Source organism: Scleropages formosus, chromosome 3, assembly GCF_900964775.1.
Source record: "Scleropages formosus chromosome 3, fSclFor1.1, whole genome shotgun sequence".
NCBI classification, from domain to species: Eukaryota; Metazoa; Chordata; class Actinopteri; order Osteoglossiformes; family Osteoglossidae; genus Scleropages; species Scleropages formosus.
The window spans coordinates 36,610,299-36,624,826 of NC_041808.1; the positions used below are offsets into that span (position 1 = coordinate 36,610,299).

The window sequence follows — 14,528 nt, forward strand, 5'->3', positions numbered from 1 at the left end:
ATGTCAAATATTTGCAAACAGGCACTGACACACAGAAAAAACTAGAAAGTGTACACACAAGCATACACATTTATGCACATATCCATTTAGCAGAGAAGATAAGATATAGCTGTGCCGCCAAAACTGCTCTGACCCATCGAGGCACAGACTCGACAAGAACTCTGAAGGTGTCCTGTAGTATCTGGCACTAAGACGTTAGCAGAAAATCCTTTAAGTCCAGTAAGTTGCGAGGTGGGGCCTCCATGGATCGGACTTATTTTTCCAGCACATCCTACAGATACTTGATTGGATTCAGATCTGGGGAATCTGGAGGCCAAGTTAACACCTTGAACTCTTTGTCATGTTCCTCAAAGCATTCCTGAACAATTTTTGCAGTGTGGCAGGGCCACTGCCATCAAGGAATACTGATGCCATGAAGGGGTGTACGTGGTCTGCAACAATCTTTAGGTAGGTGGTATGTGTCAGAGTAACAGCCACATGAATGCCATGACCCAAAGTTTTCCAGCAGAACATTGCCCAGAGCATCACACTGCCTCTGCCAGCTTGCCTTCTTCCCAATGTGCATCCTGTAGCCATCCCTTCCCCAGGTTAACAGTGCAAATGCACCCGGCCGTCTACATGGTCTAAAAGAAAACATTATTCATCAGACCACACCTTCTTCCATTGCTCCATGGTCCAGTTCTGATGCTCACGTGCCCATTGTAGGCACTTTCGGCAGTGGACAGGGGTCAGCATGGGCACTCTTACCGGTCTGCAACTACACAGCCCCATAAGCAGCAAGCTGCGATGCACTGTGTGTTCTGACACCTTTCCATCATGGCCAGCATTAAGGTTTTCAGCAATTTGGGCTAGCTTTCGTTTGCCCATGACCCTGTCACCGGTTCACTGGTTGTCCTTCCTTGTACCACTTTTGGCAAGTACTAACCACTGTACCGAAAATACCCCTCAAGACAGGCTGTTTTGGAGATGCTCTTACCTAGTCACAATTTGGCCCTTGTCAAAGTTGCTAAGATCTTTACGCTTGCCCATTTTTTCCTGTTTCCAACACATGAAATTCAAGAACTGACTGTTCACTTGCTGCCCAATAGATCCCACTCCTTCACAGGTCCTGTTGTAACAAGATAATCAATGTTAGTCACTTCACCTGTCAGTGGTTTTAATGTTTTGGATGATCGGTGTATGCATAAGCTGATGGATGACTCTTTTTGCAAAAAAACAGCTGGGAAGAAAGCAGGGAGTCAAGTGCCACTGTGAGGGAGACCAAGGAGGTGGACATTACCACCCCCGTGTGATGCATCAAACCCCCTCCACCAGGACTCTACAAATGTTAGCTGTTTGCCGGCATGATCAGTGGAGGATGGAGGGGGGTGGAACCTGGAGGCTGAGAGACAAAGGAGACAATGATTTGAATCTCCTCTGCCAGGCTATAATGAGTCTCTCCATGTAGGAGGTGTGTTGCTCCTTCTGGATCTCGTCACTGAAGTGATTTTACCGCCTCTGCTCTGAGTCCCAGGAAGGGCGTCTGCCGAACCCTGCGGCAAAACAGCAGGCAGCTATAGCAAAGTTGCATTATAGATACATAGGCAGAACTCCACTAGGCACATGATTAACAGAAACACTGAACAAACCTGTTCCTTCTGTTACCCTTGGAATGACCACTTATGAATGTTTAGAATTCACTGAGAAAGCTAAAGTGTGTTACTGGAGACAAAGTGTAAAAATGTAAAAAAAAAAGTTCAGCAAAATTTTGGTTCTATGTCTTAAAATGGTGAAAAGGCAAAATCTATCTACAAAACTAATCCTAACACTTATTCAATATGCCATTAATTCCATTGTCACAATCACCATATTTCACGGATACTCTGTATGGTGGACTAACTTTCAAAACCTCTCAATGCTTGACATAAATATGCTTCAGCACATGATCAAATTACTTACACCACCCGCTAACATGCAAATTCAAAACTGCAGCCAGGTTACAATGACTGAACCATCCATGGGGAAGACTCGGAAATAGTCCAGCTCATAACTGCAGTGGTCCACTTCTAATTGGGTTATGTGACACCACAGGGTGCCAACAATCATGTTTAACAGAAAATTGCATTAATTAAGGAAAAAGTTTAACACCGACAATGGAAATTATTGACAAGTTGTGATCCACCAGTCCAGCTCAGGAACACTAGGCTCTCAGTCCAAACAAGGACAGCAACGAGTCTATGTCAGTCTGCTATTGCAGTCTCTTTTGAGTCTGTTTACAACCCTTATTGATTTTCAGAGCCTTTAATCGGTCTACTAATTGGAAGTGGTTTTCCACACTCTTTCTGGTCAGTAGGCATTGGAGGACTTGTACTTACTGATATGTTACTACAGGCCCCTAGGGCACCTGCTGCTGGTGGGAATGCCTGAAAAGGCTTTTTATCCAGGAGTCAGGAGTACAGAGGAATCTGAGCTAGCTTACTCACCGGAATGAACAGCTCATTTCAGCCTGCACGCTGGTATCACAAAAAATTTAATTCATACTGAGTTTTGTTATTGCCTGTGGAATATAAAATCACTTTAAAAATATTAAAACAGTTAATATTTTAAAGATTTTTCGCATTTACATCTGTTCCAGCAGATGCTATTCTCCAAAGCAACGTACAATTCAAAGCATAAAAAAAAAAAAAAAAGTGCTTTGAACAAAGTAAATAGGCGGGACCTCACAAAGGTCTGCAAATCCATAGTCAGTGAACTGATTAAATCTCCGATCTGTACTTGTCAACAGATACCTCTTCTAATCAGAAAACTTCCACAGACCACAAAATTTTTCTGTTTGAAAGTGGCAGGCAATGCGGATCTGCTGGCTACCTGCCCCCCTTCTCATTCACTGTTTTTGCAGGACCAGATCCATAAGGTACGCTATTTCCCACTGGATTTTATGTCTATGTTAATATGCACTTACTCTGACATTTAAAAAAAAATCTGCATTTTTAATTAACTATTTATATTAATTATATTTAATTATGTTATGATATTTAATTATGTTTCTGAGCTTCTAAAACCCATCATTCAGAATCCATTGAAGCTCAGACAGTCATGCCCTAAATAACCTTAGAGGAAATAAAAAGAGGAGTCCAGTATAACAGAAAATCAAAGCTTCAGTTAGGCATGAGACATTTAAATAAGTAGTATAGCAGCATTTATTGAAAATACAAAATAACGGACAACAATTTATTTACTTTTCTCAATGCCCGATTGAACCGCATTCATCTGAAGCGAACACAATCACAGCCTTTGTTTTTTTATTATTATATGGGAGAATAACAGAACCACCACCCTAAATTACGAATATCTGCTTGACATTCCTGCCCAGATACTCATGGAGAAATATGTTTCTGTTCCTAAGACAAAGCGGGACATTTTTGTACAAAATGAAAACATTTGCATGAAAAACTGTACTGACTGTCTGGTCTGTACAGAAGGCCAGAGGCATGCATGGACAGGCTGTCTGGATGAGGAACACCAGCAATAGTGCAAATGATTCTGGCTATGTGTATAATATCATCAACAAATAACCTATTTCCTTCTTTGTTAACAATAACAAAGCACAGCTTCTGCATTACTGCTTGATAAAAGTAACCCATATCATGAAGCCATGTCTGAAGCTAACAATCCAATCTGACGTCTTAAAGTTACGCCTTTGAACCAGATTAAACCACCCAAAGTATGCATAAAATTATACAAAAGAAGTGGAAAGAGTGGTTATGAAATTATTCCATACAATTAGCATGTGGAAATAGCACTGAAATGGTCTCTTCCTTTACCCCCCATCCTTTGCACCCAACCACCCACCCTTTGGAGCAGATAGGAACTGAGTAATTTCTTATAATTTGCATGTTTAAGTACTAACAGTGGAGCTTTGAAAGTACAGAGGTCTGTCAGAGGTTTGCTGGCACTGAAAACAGTGAAGCAGATGCAGGCTCAGTGGTGGGCGGTTCGCTCACCCGTAGTCAAGCACGTGGCACTCTGCACACGGCCTGTGTGCCCTCAAGAGAAGAACTGGCTCACATTGACAAGTTTATCCTCTAATATCTAACTGATTCAGAAACCAAGATTAAAGGGTGCTGAATACATTTAACCAGGAATACCAATAAATAGTGATGCACACGACTAAATATTACAAATAATGCACAACTCAGAAAACCAACGGTTGCTGACTGCTTGCACAGGTAGACTCTTCAGAGCAATGACTTCATCACGTTAAAAAAGCATATCCTCCGAGCAATATGTATAAAGTGTATAGTTCTTCGCCATCAGACTCCTCAGCACCCAGGGTCTGGACTGACACCAACCCACACATACATACTCACGCACATATGCACACGCACACACACGTACACACCCAAACCCATACTCAACTGAATACAATTTCACTCCCTTTGCAATTATGTTTACATTTTTTTACAGCATTTATCACTATATTGTAATATATTGTTTTGTTATTGTATATATTATAATATATTGCAGTATATTGTTGTAATTTATTGTAATATATCATTCTTTTATGTAGCGCCATGGTCCAGGAGGAACGTTTTTCTGTTTCACTGTGTACTGTACCGGCTGTATTTGGTTGAAATGACAATAAAGCCACTTTGATTTCACCTTGACTTTGATAAAGGCTATGAAAGAAATGCTCCTAAGAGAAACCAGCTAAAAGCAGACAGTCTGTACAGAGTTCTTTCCAAATTGGGTCTCAGACCTTTTCTAATGCACAGCTTTATTCAAGGCAGTGCACAGTGCTCAAACAAATGTCACCAACAGAGAAAATAAACAAACAAATTACCTATCCCCCTTTTTCACCCATTAATGACTGGGCAGCAAATCTTTCATCTTAAATTACATACAATTAAGAGATGCTCTTTCATGCCCCTCACAAGAGCTACATGCTGCTTCAGCAACCTCACATATGGGGAGTGAAAAAAACAATGCCAATTAACATGGAGTGCAATGCTGTCACAGCCAATGAGTCAGCGTTGTCCTTAAAGATAATAATCAGGTGACACTGGAGCCTGCGGCTCTGTGCAGAGAGAAATTACTTTACAGATCACTGCATCCAAATATCGGAAAAGGAAACACAGATCTACTGACTGTATAAACAATGAGCTTAATATATCAAATTGATTAAATGAGCTACAAATGTGGTATAAAAATAAAAACAAATCACCAGAGTACTTAAAGACAGGAAGTCTACATTATTTACTGGCCCATTTCCGCCTCATGGATGATACCAACTACCATGATCAGAAGCTTGACTGGGACCATTAAAATGGCTGTGAAGAAGAGGCAGCAAAATCTCTGTGAAGGGTTGTTCGTTCAGGGGCAGTACCTTTACACCAACAGTCGGCAACACCAGCAGTCTAACCCTGCTGCACACAATTTGTAGTCACAAAAAGTAATAACCAAGGACCTCACAATAGTGCACTGGTAAACTGCTACGAACCCTACAGTGGACACCAAGGCTTGAATCCCTGCTGGGCATTATGAAGAGACCATAGAACAGCAACTGCCCCATGTCTCCATTGATGAATGGAATATTCCTTTAATTTCCCTCTCAAAGTGGTGTCAGTGTCATGCATAAAGGGTGAATGAAAACATCTGAGTAATTGGTTATGAAGAAAAGAGGGGTTAAAATGCACAAGTGATTAGAAACTCTGCAGTAGCATCTTCAAGTCAGTCATGACTGCTGGCTTGCATCAGAAACATCTGGAATGTGTCCTTCCTAGTCAGTGAGAAAAATTTATCACCAAAGAAAAATGTCTCTCCTCCTTTACATTATCATGAGAAGCAGAAGAGTTCCCATGTGCAAGCCATTCTTTTCATGAAAATATAATACAAAAAGTTAACTCAGTCTATTAATGCTAAATATATTTCTATAGGTAACACGATACAGCAATTCCTCAATTTACTAAATTAATGTTCCTGAAAAAGGTTTAGATACTAAAACTGTAGATACTAAGAGTCTATTTCCCATTATTTTAAACCCCAAACCACCAACGTATATAACCAACCAGAGATTTCAACATGATATAAAACAAATATTTTTATTCATTTCACAGACAGAAAGCAGCAAACATCTCAGAAAACAATACAAAACAATTACTCCAACATATAAATCACTTCTTGATTATTAAAGATTTAATGAGGTCATCAGTGGGTAAGTTTCTAGGCAGTACATTTGCATTTCTTCATTTGGCTGATGCTTTTGTCTAAAGCAACTTGCAGTGTTAAGCCACATAGAACTATTTACCCATTTGTGGAATTTTTATTGCAGGAATTTAAGGTAATTTTGCAGCAATTTATTGTTGCAGCAATTTAAGTATCTTGCCCGAAAATACTACAGCAGTGAGAATCAAACCAGCAACCTTCAGATGCAAAGAGAGCAGCTCTCGCCACTATGTTACCAACTTCCAGATTTAGGAAATAAATTGTGTTCTCCTTTGATTCAGTAAACAGCAAGAAAAACAAATACACATACGCGCACACTTCCTGAAACCTCTTGTCCCAAGCAGGGTCACGGCAAACCGGAGCCTAACCCAGCAACACAGGGTGTAAGGCCGGAGGGAGAGGGGAAACACCCAAGATGGGAGGCCAGTCCACCACAAGGCACCCCAAGCAGGACTCAAACCCCAGACCCACCAGAGAGCAGGACCCCGCCAAGCCCACTGTACCACCGCACCCCCTCAGAAAGAAACATTCAAAAATTAAATTTTTTTATGAGGTCTTGCAGTTATTCTTTCACTGTCACTGCACAAACATGCTAAACAAAGTGAACACAAGACGGGACACCACAAAGAAACAGCTGATGGAACACTAGTGCCAACTACAGTACATTACAGCAATTCCACTTCACTCACACAATGCACAACTTCTTTATGTTTTTTTATGATTTTTTCTATTATATTTTTTCGGACACATTTCAGATAAATTTCATTGTACTGAATTTCTCTCCAGATATCGAAAAACGGCCAAAAGCTGTTATATTAAAATTTCAGATTAAAAAGACTTTGTAAGTCAGGGGATGTATGTATATTTCTATATTTTAATACTTCTTTGAGACTAATGTCACACAACTATTAATCTGGAATGCAGAGACCAAATATCAAAGGACTACCTGTACATTTCATTTCAAGTCAACATGACACAGACAAAACGGTCTCTGGTACCTGAAAAACTTTATATTCTAACAAAACAAAACAATTAGGCTACCTCCCTAAATTTGCCATAGTGACTTGGAAAATGCTAGTTGCTACCAACAGCCTACTCAGATTTTCTATAAAACTGCCTCAATCAATAATTCTGAGTTCTGAACGGTCCTTGTTATCAAACAGCAGAAGTATGCACTTCACAATTCATTTGTATTGTTTCAAATGATATAAACAGATGAAACCATGACTAATAAAAAGTGTAGAATCAACCCACCAAAGCAATATACTGCGGTTATGCATTTTGCATAATGTTTAGTGCAAATGTCTTTGAAATAAGGGTGGTCCACGGCACCAACCTCAAGGGTTGGACAGTAGTCCTTAAGGAGGGGGTGTGCAAACTAACTAGAGCCCAAGTTCTACCAATGAACAAGTCAGACAAACAGGCAGCACAGTGGTTAAGGACACAAAGTTGTAAGGTCAACGTTACTGGTTAAACCCTGAAGACATCACTGCTTTAGTAACTCCGACAAAGGTGGCTTCCTGTTAAACAGCCAAATGTTTTCTTTTCCAGTAATGAATGGATAATATATTATTTCACATTGTATTAGGTCAAAGTCAGTCAAAAAGCATAGAAAGCCCAGTCTGAAAAAGAATGACAAACAGCAAGAGACAGGACTATTAATGTGTTCTCACATAAACATCATAATATTTCATGAGGATTATGCTGGCCAGTTCATACATTATAAATGTAGCTACTGTTCCATTCCAAAAGATGCCACACTGCCATCCATAGTCTTGAGCTGATGACAAACAGATATTTTGCACTGACAATCATAAACATGTATCCTCTTGTGTCTCACAGTTTTGATAACATGGTTTCACACACACCATTATAATTCTGGTTACTGTAACAAACTTTGAGGCAATCTTTTCACATGAATGTTTTCACCACCAAAATAATAATAAACATTTGCTTATTATTCCTTAATTCCTTTATTCACAGACAAGCAATGCATAAGCATACACTTACTAACACATTGCCCAAACCACTTGCCCCATACGGGGTCGCGGGGAGCCGGAGCCTAACCCGGCAACGCAGGGCGTAAGGCTGGGGGGGAGGGGACACACCCAGGACAGGACATCAGTCCATCGCAAGGCACCCCACGCAGGGCTCGAACCCCAGACCCACCAGAGAGCAGGACCTGGTCCGACCTGGTCGGACTCACTGCGCCACTGTGCCCCCTTCCACTTACTAACATCACTACCAAATTTTATAAAAGTAGACAATGCTCACAATTTACAGATCATTTAGCTTCAGTCCCTAGCTGCTTCACTAATTAATAAATTTCTTTACACAATTAACCATATGATATTGAGTAGGGCTCAACATGAAAAGTTGCTTCAGTTCTCTGGGACATGTAATCTGCTTAAATTCTTATAGTTTGACAGGTACGCTCATTCTGATAACTGTTCATTTCACAGCAAAATATTAAATAATTTGATGCAAAATGCTGAACGCTATCATAATGAAGAAACTGTATAACGTCACTACCTGACCTGTGTAAGAATAAGCACAAATGTCTTTGAAGCTTTTGGATTAAACTTTATAACTGATGCCCATTTTACTTAGACCTGAACAATGGACCAGAGGCTTCAAACAACTGATGTACAGCTGCTGAATATCAGAGTGTCAGCACCTCTAGAGAAGGGTGAGCAGTTTGATAGATTTGATACCCTCACAAACAGTAGGGAAATTGTAAAAGGCCCCAAGAAGACCAAGCAAGCAGGTAACCGAGCACTTCACACTACAGTACAGGAGCTGCTGGAAGCCCTACTGCGTGCCTCCATACCATCCTCTGTGTCGCTTTGTGGGGTTACGTCATCTGCCTTCCCTGCAACAATACGCATGGTTACAGCTGAGAAGATGCTTTGGGACATTAATTTGTTTACGGCTTGCATCTCAACAGCTGATCATTGTTATACCATCTTGGTGCCTTGGAGCTGATATGAAGCATAAACGTGACAAAATAGGTATCAATGTATCCTTCTGGCTTTTTGGGTTTCAAGCAGGAGGTGGCAGAAAAGTTACCACAGGGATAACAGGCTTGTGGCAACGAAGCGTTCATAGCGACATCACTTTTTAATCCTTGATGATATGTACCAAAAGTTTATATAATATTCAACTGGTGATTTCTTGTGAGGGGAGGCATGTGGTGCAGTGGGTTTGTCTGGGTCCTGCTCTCCAGTGGGTCTGGGGTTTGAGTCCCTGGCGTCCTGTCCTGGGTGTGTCCCCTCCCCCTCCAGCCTTGCACCCTGTGCTGCTGGGTTAGGCTTCAGCTCCCCGTGACCCCGCATGAGACAAGCAGTTTCAAATGGTGTGTGTGTGTGTGTGTGGGGTGATGTCTTAGGTTCACTACAAGCAAGTAAGGATCCCCATTCACTGCAGTTAAGACACCAGGGGTGAAGGGGTATACACAAAAACATGGCAAATTTCAAAGTCATGTGAAGAGCCTCCTCAATGCATCCAGAGGTGGTGGGGAAAAACAATGAGTGGAGTAGAGGAGGGGTGAGTGACACAATATTTCTCCCCCCCAAATCACAACATGGGACTGGAGTAAGCAGTGTTTTGTGGGGAAAATAAATCATCCCTCATGTAAACACGTGTATATTAACACCGCCACCAGACTGTAGACTCACCAGCCATTGTTCAAGAGGGTTTAAGACCACAGAATGTATTTTAAGCAATGATCAAGTTGCTCATGAAGCAGAACCACTAAGCCTAAGGCACATAGCTCACAAAAAAAAATAATAAAATATTTGTACAAATAAAGCAATTTCCCACTGAGATACAGCAAAAACAAGCGGACACTGCATGGTACACTCCTTTTAGGGTCACTAAAATGTTTAAGAGTTCAAAGTGCACATCCTTACCTGGATGAAAACAAATTACCAACCTGAAGGAATAGTACAGGCAATGAAGGAAAGATAAAGTGTAAAGAGCAAAAAATTCCAGGGCTACAGAAGAAACTCTAAATTCTGTGAGGGGCCAGACGAAAACAAGCATGGAAACATTGCTTGAAGATGCACCCAACATGGATTAGGTGTTAACAGACACACATCCTGAAGTTGCTTGTTGACGGCTGCAGTCCGGAACATGAATTCATGGTATTAACATAGGCTAGGGTTACCTGCTGATAGTCTGGATCATCGGGCCGAAAGTCGCTGCTGGTCTGTTCAAATTGGAAGGTGAAGTGGGGCAGCCGATGGAGGAGGTTCACCCACCATGGTGGGGAGTAGCTCACCACCGCTGCCATGTTCACCACGCCAAGGGTAGGTGTTGGGCTCTCTCTAGCTCTTTGTATCTTTGGAAAGGGCTTTGCAAGCTGAAAGGGACCAGGTCAAATTTACCCTGCTAGGGTAAACGATGGATAGATGAAAAACACCCAGAAGAAATGGGGGTGCAGTGACCAGCACGCTTGTGAAAATCCAGTTGCCAGGCAGTAGTCAACGCATAAATGTGATTTTTTTTTTTTTTTTTTTAATATAAATTCACCTGTAAATGGAAGAAATATTTGTGTCCAGCCACGACGGAGACATGAACCTCCTTCTGTCCACCAAACACCTCTCCAGAAAGCAACTGAAAACCCCTTTTCCTTCAAAAAGCAATCTATGTTTACAACACGTTTGCGTCTAATTCTCTTTTCCCTTCGCGTTTGCACGTTATTTTGGGTCAAGAGCGAAACGGCTTTCCTGTCCTCCTCGGCAACATTGTGTCCAGTTCGCTGCTTTTCCCCGATTCCAACGGTGATGTTCGAATCCCTGCTCCTACAATACAGCCGATTAATTAAAACAAAAAAAAATGCAATCAGATGCAAAAATTACTGCACCACAAAGCTGTGTTCAGTATGTGGGAGAGAGACTCGAGCTATTTATAGAAATTAGCAGGACATTTTAATTCCAGCTCCACAGCCCCGGCTTACATAATGTAATGAATATCTGCATGCGATTCAATCACAATTCGGATCCAACAGGCTGTGTTTAGGCACAAATCCCGCTATCTTGGTTTTTATGAAGATCTGCAAAGCACGGAGAATGGGTTTCTCGTGGCGATTTCTTTTTTTTCCCCCTTTTCTGCAGTTTTTATCCAGCCATGCCGACGCTCCCGAACCCGCGGCTCACGATTCTCCCTTTGTGCTGTGTGCGGCTTTTTTTCAGCGATCCTACAGTACTTCAAAGATTTCAGCCTTCCGTAATTCGCATCCCGGGGATGTCGTTCTCCTCTTCCTACGAGGTTTTCTGAAGATCAGCCATGATCCAGTTACACAATGACAATGAAACGAAGCAGAATAACATCGTGGGACCTCAGCCGCGGCTTCGCGCATTAATAGCCCTCCGCCTCTACTAGCGAGACTCGGCCACTGAGGACTCATGTCTGCATCGCTGTTGTCTGCGAACAGTGACACTTGCTGGCTGAAGTAGGAATTGCAAGGCATGTGCCACTAATTCGATGGTCCCCACTGTGTATTGTACTGTACTGCGCACCGCTATTAGTACCCCTTTCCTATTAAGCGCAGTAGGCACAGGGACTGCGAGACGAAGTAAAAAGCAGGAAAAAAGGAGAAAAAGATACCGAGAGAGAAATGCAATGCAACTGAAACATCTGAATTGCATTCCAAAAAAAAAATTCCACAATTTCTGGGTTTCTTTACATTTACATGTACACTTCTTCATTTCGCAGATGCTTTTCTCCAAAGCGACTTCCAACAACTCTATGTAATGTTATCATCTTACTTACCACACATCTTATTCACCAAGGGGACTCACACTGGTAGATACACTACAGCATCACTGTCAGTCATGTGGTTTTTAGTATGATAATAGTGTAAGGACCCGTGTTACTGTTTTAGGCAGGAAACCTGTTAAATGTAGATAGTTGCATTATGGGGAAAAATGTGAAATGTGGGTGTGCAACCACTGGGGGTACTTTGGGGGAAACTAATAGGGTGACTGTGTTCCCGCAGCTGTTGGGGTAGAGCTAGTGGGTGCTAAGTAGACTAGAAAGCTTGGGTTTGCTGTTCTGGGTACATGTTCTTTTGCACTTATAAAACACCATAACCCTTGTTTTTGGTGAATGTAGATGCAGTGTTTTGTGATATGTTATGCATTTCATGTAAGGTGTAGGGTTTTTAATCTTTTATGGCACATTTCATTTAATTGTAGCATTTTAAAAATTTATTGCACTTTTAAGTAGTCACATATAAATGACTATGTGTGTGGTGTGGTTGTATTAGTCATTTGTTTATTCCATTTAGTTTAGTGTAGATTAGTTTTCTTGTGTGGGTGCATGTCGTGTTCTAATTCTGTATATGTAGTTAATCATTCACCTATCCTACTAAAACAACAATAGGGGAGATGTGTTGCGAAAAGGGAATCACCCAAAAAGGTAAGGTGTATGGTAACACCCTGGGAATAGGCCAGGGGACTGCCTATCTTGAGTGGTGAATGTTACCGGATAAGTTTTCTTTCAATTATTTATTATTGTCATGGTGGCATCCAGGAAGTCTGTCATCAGACCCAAGTGCAGAGCAGCGGCATTTATTAAGGGAATCCAAAAGACGTGGCCACAAGACAAGCAAAGGGTCACAGATGAACATACGTTGTTGAAGGTTCCGCGTTCGACCCTGCACGCCTTTTATGCTTCTGCACCGTGAGCTTGAGCTGTCGCAGGTGTTCTTTGGTGTGCCGAGGTTGAGGGCCTGACAGTACCCCCCTCCCCTCCAGGAGCGGCTCTAGATGTTCTGCGGCGACCCGGAGGGCGACCCCGGGGTCTGGACACGAGTTGGTCCGGGTGGTCCCTGTGGAATGCAGAGATCAGGTCAGGGTCTAATACATCCCGAGCGGCCACCCAACACTGTTCCTCTAGCCCGTAGCCCTCCCAGTTGACCAGATATTGGAGCACACCACCCCGTCGATGTGAGTCCAGCAAAGCCCACACTGCATATGCGGGAGCGTCCCTGTCCTGCAGGGGGAGTGGTGGTGGTGATTCGGCCAGGGGCTGGTGCAGGGATGTGGCTCATGGCTTGAGAAAGGATGCATGGAATGTCGGGTGGATCCACAGATGCTGTGGCAGCTGAAGATGGTAGGGCACCGGAGTGACACAATGAAGGACCTTGAACAGACCTATGTACCTAGGACTGAGCTTCTTGGACATGTAGGATCCCCGGAGGCCCTTGGTGGACAACCAGACCCCCTGCCTGCGTACAAAGGAGAGTGGATGGCAATCAGCCCATTGTTTTACCTGGGCCTGGCTACAGAGGAGGTGCCTCTGGACGGTCCGCCATACCTCTGCACTGGCGTGGCACCAGGCGTCCACCGCTGATACATCACTGCAGCTGGGTTGCCAGGGAAACAGCAGGGGTTGGTACCCTAATATGCACTGGAAGGGAGAACATCTGATGGATGCATGAGTAGCCCATTATGGGCATATTCTGCCCAGGGTAAGTACCAAACCCATTGTTGTGGTTTCTGAGCAATAACTGCGCAGGAACCGACTTATGTCCTGCTGGAGCTGCTCCACCTGGCCGTTTGCCTGCAGATGGTACCCCAACGTTAGACTCACGGATACTCCTAGTTTCTGCCAGAAAGCCTCCAGAGCCAGGATGTGAACTGGGGCCATCGATCGGATACAATGTCCACTGGTGTAACCAAAGAGGCGAAAGACGTGGAGAAAAAGGAGTTCTGCGGTCTCCAGTGCTGTGTGTAACTTGGGGAGAGGCACCAGACGGCAGCCCTTGGAAAATCAATCCACAACCATTATAATGTTAGCCTTACCGTCCGAACTGGGTAGGTCCACCAAGAAGTTCAAGGCAATGTGGGAGCGGGGGCAATTGGGCACCAACAGGGGTTCCATTGGGGGGCGGTCCTTACCTTGCCCGAGTCCATGGCGATGCCATCTTTGCTGAGCACAAATCCTAAGAAGGAGATCTGCCGTTGGTGGAATTGGCACTTCTCGATCTTCACAAAGAGGCGATGTTGTACAGTAACCTCCACAGCACCTGATGCAGCAGCTTGACATGTTGATCCAGGGATGGGGAGTAGATGAGGATATCGTACAGGTACACCAAAACTCTGTTGACGAGGTCTCCTGGGACATGATTCACGAAAGCCTGGAAAACACCGGGGGCATTGGAGAGACGGAAAGGCATGATGAGATATTCATAATGCCCTAGGGTGGTACTAAAGGTCGTTTTTCCATTCATCCCCCTCTTTGATGCAAATAAGATTATAGGCGCTTCGCAGGTCAAGCTTGATGAACCATTGCACCCGGTGGATGTGTTCGAGGGC

At 43.0% G+C, this 14,528-nt stretch overlaps 1 protein-coding gene across 1 annotated transcript in view; it reads right to left on the reverse strand.

Annotated features, from left to right (window-relative positions):
* Positions 1–11,589, reverse strand: part of ttyh3a (tweety family member 3a) — a 79,704-nt gene extending 68,115 nt beyond the window's left edge. Inside the window, exon 1 of the mRNA XM_018732755.2 lies at positions 10,373–11,589. Coding sequence (XP_018588271.2) covers positions 10,373–10,498 — 126 coding nt within the window. The 5' untranslated portion in view covers positions 10,499–11,589. The remainder of the gene's footprint in view (positions 1–10,372) is intronic.
* Between the last annotated feature and the right edge of the window lie 2,939 nt (positions 11,590–14,528).